At 41.0% G+C, this 12,088-nt stretch overlaps 1 protein-coding gene across 4 annotated transcripts in view; it reads right to left on the bottom strand.

Moving 5' to 3' along the window:
* Positions 1-12,088, bottom strand: part of TDRD7 (tudor domain containing 7) — a 46,597-nt gene that overhangs the window by 14,672 nt on the left and 19,837 nt on the right. For all 4 annotated transcript variants that reach the window (XM_087716331.1, XM_087716333.1, XM_087716330.1 and 1 more), the window contains exons 5-7: positions 5,331-5,416; positions 4,162-4,379; positions 1,918-2,489 (exon numbers count right to left, since the gene is read on the bottom strand). In XM_087716331.1, the coding sequence (XP_087572457.1) occupies positions 1,918-2,489; positions 4,162-4,379; positions 5,331-5,416 (876 nt within the window). The remainder of the gene's footprint in view (positions 1-1,917; positions 2,490-4,161; positions 4,380-5,330; positions 5,417-12,088) is intronic.

Genomic DNA, 12,088 nt, shown 5'->3' with positions numbered 1-12,088 from the left:
ATATATATATATAATATTTTATATTTGAATGAATGCATTGTTTGAAATCCTTGAATGCTATAAATACAAGTTTACACAGGAGTTTCAAGTTTATGTTCTTCTGAATATGTCTGATTGATTTCATATACTCTCAGTGATCACCCAAATGGTAGTAATTCAGGATAATCAGTGTTTATGTTTTTATGTTCTTAGCCTTTAATAGAACCCACAATTTGTTGAGGGGTATGTTTCTGGTATGAGAGTGTCTTTATGAACTACCTCCCCCAATAAAGACATACATGTAACACAGTATCATCTGGAATGTTCATCAGTTACAAAAAGCAATAAATTAGCATGTACAGGGGACACCTTTACCTAACATTAAAAAAAAGCTTGCTTCACTATATTGTCAGATTACCTAGTTTAATAATCAATTGGTTTGAACTTCATCTTACCAACAGCAAGTATCTGTGGAACATTTGGGCCATTTATATCTGCTGAAACTTTGAAAAGGGAAGTACTCCCCCCATTCAAGAGTGTTAAAAAACTAGGAGTCAGCTTGGACTCAAAACTCAAGTGGTAATTATGGCCAAAAAGATCTTCACAGATTCAGATTGAAAGGTCTTTGAAATGGTCATCTGAGAACTTGACTACTGCAATGTGCTCTCTTTGGGGCTGCCCTTGAAGACCACACAGAAGCTTTAACTGATCTAAAGTGTAGCAGTGTATTTTAATTAAACTGTCCTTTTTCTTTAACTGAATAAAATCTAGGTCAAAACTATATTAATATGTTCACATATTAGTAGTATACCATTAGAAATAAACCAGAATACTAATATATTAGCATATTATTATACGAAGGTAGGTAGGTAAGTAAGAAGATATATACAGACACAATACACAGATATATACAATACGCACACATCATTCAATACAAAATATAGTTTAAAATTATACCAATACAGTAGTATAATAAAACTTGTAGGCAAAAATAGTCTAGTAGGAAATCATGATTTTACAGAATAGATTTCCTAAATTTATGTCTATTTGTGACTTGCTGATTCAATCTCAGAATATTGTTCTCTTCCTCTTTCTTTCACATTCAAATGTAACTTTTAATTTAGCATTTAAAGCAGATCTAGTTTTCAAATCAAAACGTGGGCTTTAACATTAAATGGATTTTATTCAACAAATTCAGCCCCAATTTTACTCCTATTTCAGATTTATTGTTACTGTTGAATCAATTTAGAGAGGAAGTATCTTGTCAGAATTTTAACATGATTATTCTGGAGAAAATGTGTAGTTAAAATTTAATGGACTGTGCCCAGTAAGATTGTGTATGCTTCAAAAACCTACTGACCTCATGACAGTAATAAAGGTTTAATATATTTCAAAAATAATACACAAATGTTTTAGATTTCATGTTATTTTTTTTAGGTTTTCATCTGAACTTGAAAAAAATATGCTGCTGCTGTAATGAACTAAATTACAGTGGCATTTTTTTAAAAAAAAACCAATTTTAAAACAGTTTGGGTGAAAAGAGAGGCTGCTTTATCTAGCAGGAAATAAATTCAGCTTTCATGAAGTCTGAAGTGCTTTTTCCAATTTTTTAAAAACATGTTTAGTTTGAAGACTTAAGAGAATAGAAATTCTCGGATACTGCAAATTTTTCCTGATACTACAAAAAATTATTAGATTCGTATCCCACCCTTTTTATAAATAACTCAAGGTAGCAAAAGTATCGAATACTCCTGTGCCGTTTGTCCACAACTCCTCTGGGAAGTGGGCTGGGCTGAGAATCTGTGACTGGCCCAAAGCCACCCAGCTGGTTTTCATGTCTAAGGCAGGATTAGACCTCAGTCTCCTGGTCTCTGACCAGTACTTTGACCAACAACTCTATGCACCAGAGAAATGTCAAAGAGAGGTTTATAAACATACCTAACGACAACATCATTTGTAGAATATAGGTCCACTACCAACACAGATGGTGATATTTCTTCTGGGATAATTAAAGGAGGTATAGGAATGTGTTCAAAATCATCCCCTTGGGAGTCCTGCTTTGCTTTAGTAGACTGGTGCTCGACTGGTTTCTGTATGCTTTCGCACGGGGAATTCTTAGCAATAATATTCAGGTCCTTTCCTGGCTGCTGTTTTGGCTTTGCATAGAGAATTGCCTTTTTTGGATTTTCAGAAATGGTACTGACCGTACATACATCTGAAAGCGAGCCAAGATTGTCCAAAACATTCTGAGGCAACGCTGCTTTGTATGTGTCTTCATACACTTTTGGGAGTGCATTAGCCCAAAGACCACTGGAATATTTTGTCAAGATGGCTGCGATATTTTGCTTGAAGTCTCCGTGGACAGTAGCAGTTTTAGTTTCCACACTCTGTTTCAGTAAAGGAGGCGGAGGCTTTCTTTCTTGGCTTGAAACGCCCTTTCCTGGGTGATGCATTTTCCCAGGAGGGTAGAGAATTATATCTCTTTGGCCACCGGAAGATACCTTCTCTGCCTTTGAAAAAACAGAAGAGGCAGCTATTTAAAAAATCGCATTTGAGTAAAATATTCAAGGTCAATGCTACATAAGCTCATTCAAAATCTATATATCTGCAAGACCATCTTCTTCCTTTCAAAACAGGAAGAGAAATCTCCTCCCTCATGGTCCCCAACACCTGGAATGCCATCTGCAGATAGCCCAGAGTTGTTGGGCCTTCTCAGTTACTGTTCCCTTCTCTGGAACAGTATTACTCTAGATATCCAATATGCATGCTCTTTTGTAAAACTGTTACAGAATTATTGTAATTTTAATGATCTCAGCAACATTTTGGTGTATGTGGGAATGTATTTGTTCTCCTCCTGAAAGGTAAGGCTTTACACCCATTATGCTTTCCCCAATAACTAAATAATTTTGATATCGTATTTTTTTTCAATTTACTATTGTTTAGAGGTCTAACACGCTAAACCTTGGAGTAGCATATAAGCCTAATATATAAACTTGTGAGAAAAGACTGTCCAGATTTTGGAAGAAATACTTACCTCTTTTGCTTATGTTCAGGTAAATCTTTCCAACCCAAATCACTTTAATTGGCTGAATCTCCCATTTTTTTATAGCTATGGCAATTTATTACAACCATAGTCCCTAAAGTTACTAGACTGCAACTCTCATAGTTACCAATTGATGTATTCAAATGTCATTCTGTCTAGGAATTTGGGAAATCAAAAGACAATACATCTGGGACCTTCAGGCAATGGGAATCAGACCAAGGTATCACTGATTTTTAATGGGCATTTAATGGGCATTTTAAAAATGGGTTAATCCTGTAAACAAACATTTGGAAATTAGTTTAGGTTTAAACTTATTTAAACATAAAATAAATTGGGAAAAGTCTCAGTGGACTATGCATGTGAGAATGCAATCTTTAACTTACAATTGATAATGCAAGACTGTATATTTCAAGACAAATATAGCATGTTCCCATCTACAAGTGCATGTTCTTTATGTTGCTAGGTATGTCCCCTTTTAATCCAAGCCTAGCTAGAAACACAACTTAAAATAATTTGTTTTTTAATCTATATTGCCCTTTGATCTGCAAAGTTAATGCTGCCCAGGGATACCAATTTTCTACTCTCCCTTTGATTACATGCAGAGATATTAAATGACAATGTTTAAGGTGGCAATTCTTTCTAAATCCATTTCAAAGAATTTGAATTCAAAGAATTTATATTGAATCGTGTCTGATTTACCTCGGAGCAAACATACAAAAAGATTTTATCTGAGTAATCATTTTGTTTGTTAAAAAATGTTCATAATTTGAGTATTAAGAACTCTGGTGAGCTCAGGTGAGAGGCATACACAGAAGGACATCAGATACAGAAGTTCAACTGATGGTTTTGCTAAGATACTGTACAGTGATACTTCTAGGATTCTAAAACATGAGATTGACAGCTATAAATTCATCAGGAAGCCCTCAACAACAATTTTATTCAGAATGGAATTCTATATATTCCTATATACAAGCTTCAACATTTTAATAATCCTATTAAGATTTTTACAAACTGATTTTAAATTCTGATTTCCAAATAAACCATCCTAAAGATTTTTATTTAAAAATTTTAAACCTACATTCAAATCAGAAAATTAGTCTACAAATAATTTTATCTTCTATGATAAAGTTAGCACCTACCACACAAACATGTGGCCAGTATTCAAATTGTGTCAGCAAAGTTGTATTAAATTCTTCATCATATGCCTCTCTGTACAAGTGTGGTATCTTCGATAACCATATTCCATTTTTGAATTGATTTATGATGTCCTTTATTCTTTTCTGAATCTCATTTAAATCAGTATTTGAGTTGCGAGGGGGCACTGGTTGTGTTAATTGTCTTGGTTCTTTTACATTTTCTGCAAAAGGAAATACATGTTCTTGAATAAATTTAGTTTGAAAGTAACAATAACTATTAATAGTATATAGTATGTTTTATTTAATAAGCCACAATTAAACCATCACACAAGTATTGTAGCAATTAGATTTTCTTTGTGAGGGGGGATGATTCAGAAATCTTTAAACTCAGTAACTGCAACTTAAAAAAATTAAAAACATACATAAATATTCAAATAATCACAGATAATGAATTTTCTTTCACCTCTGAAGGTACTCCTACAAAGCACCATTATATTGCAAGCTTTAAAGCAAAGTTGGCTGTTGATGTTTGCTTATAGATCCATTAATAGACAGTCAATTGTCATAATAATTGTGTCTTCCTTGCCATAGCATAATTCCTTTTTTAAAGTGCTAAGAGGAATGAATGTGTTGGCGCTGCTGAATTATTTCAGGTATGCTTCCCCTACAATTCTGTTTTGAAGTTAAGTTCATTATTCTAAACATGTAAAGGTAACAGAAAGTAGGGGAATGTATAAATACTACCAATCAATGCAAATACAAATTCCAAATTGATCATAGAACAATGAAAAGGGAATGCCTAACTGAATCCAACCACTTTATTTCACCTGCAAGACTTTCAGGTCACAATTTAGATTGTGAAAGTACATTCAGTTTGATACATTAACACACACTCATCTGTACTCATAGATAAAAGGGCTTAATTTTATTTTTTTTATAAAATTTGGAAAGCTACAGGTGATAATATAGAATTCCTCTGCCTTAGGATATTGCATGAATCTAGTAATTGTGATGAGCCATGGATGAGAATAATGTATAAACTTTTGTTTGCCCATCTAACTCAGAACTGTAATCTTAGAGAACTTGCCATCAGCAGATACCTTATTTTGGATATATCAAGTTAACTGGATAAAACATGAATGAGAACTACATGTGGACCTCTAATAACATACCGTTGATGTCCAAAGGCACATTTCTTGTCAAATAAACTTGAAGCTCTTTTTGAAATCTTGGTGGAACCACAAGCCTTCTCTCAGGCCTAAAAAGTGAAGACTCAGATTTTCATTTTTTTAAATATTGCAGGTAAACAATCAATATACCATACAGACTCTATACCTGCATTCTTGTTTTCAGGTGCTGTGGCTGTTACCTTATTACATGAAATAGAGCTATTTTATTCCATGCAAGTTATGCTGAACAACTGAAAGTAAACTCTTTTCAATAGGAAATCCACATAAATTGGCGTTTAAACAAGCATATAAGCAGATGAATATACCTAAACAAACTGGGCAAAACAAATTAAAAATTAGGTATCAGGCTCAGCTACAGGAAACCAAAACAAAGAATTCAGCATGAATTATGAAAGCTGATTATTTTCTGTGCTGTTTTCTGTAAAACTGCTCATAAGGGAAGTTAAAATTTCTGCCAATCTGTTTTCAGTTCTGAAACTTTTCTGCAAGATCAACCACCACAGAATCCTCTATCTTTGCAGACCTCACTGGCTTCCATCATCAGAGAATGTGACAGTTTGTTGGGCTGTCAGGAAAAGATTTTCATGAATTTCCTTACCCTTGTATGGTACAGTGACTAAACAACGCACAGAAAATAAGGCAAGAAAACTCTGTTGCTTATCTTTGCAGAAACAGAGCTATCCTAAAAACCAGCAACTCCAACCTCTAGTAAATTAGGGGGAAAAACTGGAAAGGGCGGGTTGTGGCCATTGGCAGAACATTATACAGTTGTTAAGTGAATTTTGCCCCATTTTATGAACTTTTTTACCAAAGTTATTAAGTGAATCACTCCAATTGTTAAGTTAGTAACACAGTTGTAAAATGAATCTCGCTTCCCCATTGACTTTGCTTGTCAGATTACAAAAGCTGATTACATGACCTCAGGAAAGTTACTCATTGCAACCGTAAAAAACATGAGCCAATTTATATACTGGCAAACAATAGCTAAAAATATCAGGTCTATCATAGTTGGGCAGTATTTGAGGGATCCTGAGCTACTATTCAGTCTCTCAATCTTCGGGAATATTACAGAAAGTAGTTAATATTGAACGATCTATTATTTTGAAAACATAAGGGCTAGCATTTTAAAATATATATCACGTAATGCACGTCTCATCCATATAACCATAGAATTTCATATTTTCATAAATGGGGTAATTATTGTTATTTCCATTGGCTCTACAATTCTTGGTTTAACCTAGAATTTACAAAGCACTTAGCAGAAAATACTTCAATTCAATGCAAATCTGCAACTGAGTAATATTTATTAGGTTCAATTAAAACTATCAATTTTGTGTTCAATTTCAGTTTGTCCCAATATCCCCCAAACTGTTTTTTCCCTTCGCAGGATCTAATAAAGATATTTTATAATCAATTTAAATCACTTGTTCTCTCGTGCATATCATCCTAAAACTGGGACTATATTTGGCCTTTGGGTATCAACTTTTTTTCTTCTACTTAATTCTCACTTTTGCTCAATATAGTGCTTGATGGAGTGTTCTGGAGAAGTTCAGAATTTTTTCATGAACGTATCTTGTTCTTTTAAGTTTGTTGTACAGCAAAGTATTTTATTATAGGCTGCTTTCCAATTCTACTGTAGATAAATTTCATTCCCCTACTAAAAGCCTATTCCCCAGTCATTTCAGGCAAGATGGGAAAGAATATCTAGATTTATAGTTGCTAATTGTCCACAGCTATCTTTGTGTTTATATGTGAAAAATGGGAAATAATGGACTAACCTAGTATGGAAAGCAGAGTATATTTTTAACAGAGGTGTATGGAATATTTTGTATTTGATACATGGTGTTCCATGTTTTCTTACATAATTCCTCTTCTCCTGTATTAAAAACAGCCGTGTTGGTGCAGTGGTTAGAATGCAGTACTGCAGGCTAACTCACTGTTCACTCCAGGAGTTTGACCCTGACTGGCTCAAGGTTGACTCAGCCTTCCATCCTTCCATAAAATGAGGACATCAGATTGTTGGGGGCAATATGCTGACTCTGTAAACATTTAGAGTTGGCTGTAAAGCACTGTGAAGCTGTATATAAGTCTAAGTGCTATTGCTATTTCTATTCATGTCTAAATCACAATGAATTTAGGAGATACACTCTCCACCTAAATTAACTCCTTTGTAAAGGAATGAAGAGCTGACTTGGAGAAGTTATGACAGAGACTTTAAAGGAGGAAGAAATCTGTTGTTAAGAAGGAACTTGAACAAGAGATTACATAGTTCAGGAATAGAAGGAAGCATGACAAAAAACCCAAAGTACTCTGCCTTGATTTTAATGTATGATGTACAGTGATCCGAGATAAACCTAGAGGCTTTTAAAATTCTACTAGTGTACCCTACAACAATAAACTAACATTCTTATAATTATTATGGTGTTTGTTTCTTGATCTGGCCCACCTCAAAGGGCTGATTCTCTCAACTAAAAGGACTGACAATAGTACTAATATATTAGTTTGAAAGCACCATTTTCCTAAAAGTGTAATAGGAGGATTAACAAGGCAATATGAACTAGTCTGAAAAATCCAGTCACAACAGTCCTTGCTGGTCTATCTGTATCATTATTTGATGATCTACAACAGCAGCAAACAATACATGGAGAAGTGATGGCACAGCAGCTGAGTTTGTCAATTTTGATTTTTTAGAATGTGAAAGGGCGAAGGGGACAATACTACTAGATCACTAAATATCTAGAATAAAGCTCATCTCTTTTCCTTATAATTGAATCTGCAGAATTACAAAATAGAACGTAACAGTTCAGTTTTGTCTAACTTTAAAAATGGACTATTGCCCATTTTGATATCACAGTATTATTTTAGCTATATGGATATTATTTTACACTCTTCAATACAGATTATTCAAGCAGTAAAACAACTAAAGGAAATTGGTACAGTTTTACCTTCAGTAAAGCTAAGGATAACTAGCATATTACCGTATTTTCACCCATATAACCCGCGGGTTATATGCGTTTTTTACATGCACAGCGCCCCCCTGCGGGGTATAAAAGTGGGCGGGGTATACGCAAAATATTTTACACAGATTAACTACCGGTAAAGGGAGAGCTTGGGACCACCACTTTCCTCGCGGCAGTGGGCTGGCTCGGCGGCTCGGGCTCCTTTTCTCCCTTTTCCTGCTTGGGTTTCGGGACGCCTTCGTGAAAACCCCACCCCTGGCTATGGGCGAAGTGACCAGGAAGAAGCAGGAGGTGAGAGGAAGCCCAGATTCTGCAGCCCCTCGCCTTCTCTGGGCTTGGAAGCAGGAAGGGAAGGGGAGGAGGCGGCGGCGCGGCTGTGGCTCCGTTTTCACACACACACACACACACCCCTCCCTTCTTCTGCTTTGCTCTGTGAAAGGGCTTCACTGCCGAAGCATTTTGGTTTTAAAAAAAAAAACACCGTCCCTTTCTCTCTCCAGTTAACAGGGCCAACCCAAGTGGTGCATTTTATCTGGGAGACGCCACGCAACGAGGGAATCTCCTTTTGGGGGGGGGGGTGAGACGCTGACAGAAAAAGGGCAAGCAGTGGCCGTGTGAGGCGGCCTTGAGAGCTCCAAACGACCTACCGTACTGGCTGGCGAGGTTAGTTCTCTAAAGGCCGTTGAAAGCTCCGGGGAAACCCCTTTTTCCGCCCTCGGAGCCCCCGGTGCTTCCTCAACCCCCCCACACTTTTTCCTCTTTGGTTCACCCCACCCCCGCCCTCAAGGGCCCGGGACTCTGGGAAAGTGTGCAGCTGGGGGGCTGGGGAGGAGAGAGCGTCTACCGTTCCTCATGGGAGGCACTTCGAGCCCCACCGTATCTGAGAGGCTCTTAGTCGTCGGTGTGGGAGAGGAGAGAAAGGTTAAAATGTTTTTGAAACATAAAAAGAATCCTTTGTGGGCAAACTTAAAGCTGCTGGGCTGCACGGGCTTGCTGTAAATTGAGGGCATGTTTTGCCTTTATTTATTTTGCCGCCTCCCCTTCCCTTCCTCGGAGGGGAACGCTCGGAGCAAAAGGGACCCCCGCCTCGTTAAAGCCGCATCCGACGCTTCACCTACAAACGATCCCGATTCTCCCGCGTCCTTCCTTCCTTCCCTCCCTTCAATGTACCGTACTCTTCCTATAAAGAGAAGGGAAGCGTGAACAAACTCCGGGCAGGAGATGGCCTCGCGTAGAGGTACCAGAAGTTTAACCGTTTCACCTAAGCCACAGCTCGTCCTCTCTTGGGACAGCCTTCCGCCGACATTAAACGATGCGTGAACTTGCGAACAACTGTGGCAGGCACGGAAGGGAGGGAGGGAGCGAAAAAAGAAGCGAGAAACGGATATTTTCTCCCTCTCGTGAAGTGGGGAGGATCTGGTGCTTTCCGGCTCGGGCTCCTTTTCTCCCTTTTCCTGCTTGGGTTTCGGGACGCCTTCGTGAAAACCCCACCCCTGGCTATGGGCGAAGCGACCAGGAAGAAGCAGGAGGTGGGAGAAAGCCCGGATTCTGCAGCCCCTCGCCTTCTCTGGGCTTGGAAGTCTGGCAGGAAGGGAAGGGGAGCAGGCGGCGGCGCGGCCGTGGCTCCATTTTCACACACACACACACACACCTCCCTTCTGCTTTGCTCTGTGAAAGGGCTTCACTGCTGAAGCATTTTGGTTTACAAAAAAAAACATCGTCCCTTTCTCTCTCCAGTTAACAGGGCCAACCCAAGTGGTGCATTTTATCTGGGAGACGACACACACACACACACACACACGACACGTGCGGCAGGAGGAGCGGCGTCCTCCGCGCTCTCGGCTGCCACAAACGCCACGCAACCAGGGAATCTCCTTTTGGGGGGGGGCAAAGCAGGGCAGTTTCTCGCCGTTCTGCGAAGCTGGGAAAGGATGCGGGAGTTTCCTTCTTCTTCCTGCCCCCCTCCGTCTCCCCGCTGCCACCTTTCAGTCTCCCCAGCCTCGTCCGGGAGAAGCGGCTTGGTGGCGTCTTCCTTTCGTACCCCGGTGCGCCTCCCTCGCCACCGCAAGTCGCCTTTCCCCCCCCCCCCCAAATAATAATACTAAATAAGCAGGTGCGCCGCTTGGGCTGGCTTGGCTTCTCGGTTAGATAAGACCAGCCGGTGCCCCCCCTTTTTTTTGCCGGTTTATTTCGTCGTCATCCGCCAACCCCAGAAATCCGTGCAGTTCGAAAGCTGAGCGAGGCGAACGACCCCGGCGAGGGTAGCAGTAGCGTCTGAAGAAGAAGCCTCCCCTTCGCAAAGGCTCTTCGGCTTCAGGCAGCCAGCGGCTTCACGAGAGGGAGAAATCCGTTGTTATTTTTTTGCTCCCTTCTGGCGAAGAGCCTCTCAGATACGGCGGTGCCTCCCGTGAGGAACGGTAGATGCTCTCTCGCCTGCCAGAAGGGAGCAAAAAAATAACAACGGATTTCTCCCTCTCGTGAAGGGGGGAGGAATCTGGTGCTTTCTCCGCTCGGCGACTAAGAGCCTCTCGCCTGCCAGAAGGGAGCAAAAAAAATAACAAAGGAGCAGAGAAAGCACCAGATTCCTCCCCCCTTCACGAGAGGGAGAAATCCGTTGTTATTTTTTTGCTCCCTTCTGGCGAAGAGCCTCTCAGATACGGCGGTGCCTCCCGTGAGGAACGGTAGATGCTCTCTCAGCGTCTGAAGAAGAAGCCTCCCCTTCGCAAAGGCTCTTCGGCTTCAGGCAGCCAGCGGCTTCACGAGAGGGAGAAATCCGTTGTTATTTTTTTGCTCCCTTCTGGCAGGCGAGAGAGCATCTACCGTTCCTCACGGGAGGCACCGCCGTATCTGAGAGGCTCTTCGCCAGAAGGGAGCAAAAAAATAACAACGGATTTCTCCCTCTCGTGAAGCCGCTGGCTGCCTGAAGCATTTATTTGGGGGGGGGGGGCAAAAGGCGACTTGCGGTGGCGAGGAGGCGCACTGGGGTACGAAAGGAAGACGCCACCAAGCCGCTTCTCCCGGACGAGGCTGGGGAGACTGAAAGGTGGCAGCGGGGAGACGGAGGGGGGCAGGAAGAAGAAGGAAACTCCCGCATCCTTTCCCAGCTTCGCAGAACGGCGAGAAACTGCCCTGCTTTGCCCCCCCCAAAAAAGGAGATTGGGACACGACACGTGCGGCAGGAGGAGCGGCCCTTTCTCTCTCCAGTTAACAGGGCCAACCCAATCCCGCGTCCTTCCTTCCCTCCCTTCAGAGCGAGGAAGCGGCAGCTCGTCCTCTCTTGGGACAACTTGCGAAAAACTAGAGGGAGGGAGCGAAAAAAGAAGCCAGAAACGGATATTTTCTCCCTCTCGTGAAGGGGGGGGGATCTGGTGCTTTCTCCGCTCGGCGACTAAGAGCCTCTCAGATACGGCGGGGCTCGAAGTGCCTCCCGTGAGGAACGGTAGATGCTCTCTCGCCTGCCAGAAGGGAGCAAAAAAAGAAGCCAGAAACGGATTTCTCCCTCTCGTGAGCCTGCTCAAGCGGGGGGGGGGGGAGTTGGAGGAAGGGGAATATCTTCCCGATTCTCCCATCTCCTCGCCCGTAGAACTGAAACGAGAGCTGCCCAAATATCTCCCGGCCCTTCAGGGCTGCCGTAGCGTGGAAGAATATACCGCACTCCTTCACTTCAGAGCGGGGCTAGGAGAGCTTTTCCTCCCACGGAGTTCAATAAAATAAAATAAGGTAGATGGAAGGGAGGGAGGAAGGGTCCCTCCCTCTTACTTTCTGCCCATTGAGATGAAC

Source organism: Thamnophis sirtalis, unplaced genomic scaffold, assembly GCF_051295495.1.
Source record: "Thamnophis sirtalis isolate CommonGarterSnake01/CBP01778 unplaced genomic scaffold, rThaSir2_p1.2 scaffold_5, whole genome shotgun sequence".
Classification (NCBI taxonomy): Eukaryota; Metazoa; Chordata; class Lepidosauria; order Squamata; family Natricidae; genus Thamnophis; species Thamnophis sirtalis.
Note: the sequence above shows the minus strand (reverse complement) of the source record. Positions and strands in the feature narration are given on the sequence as shown.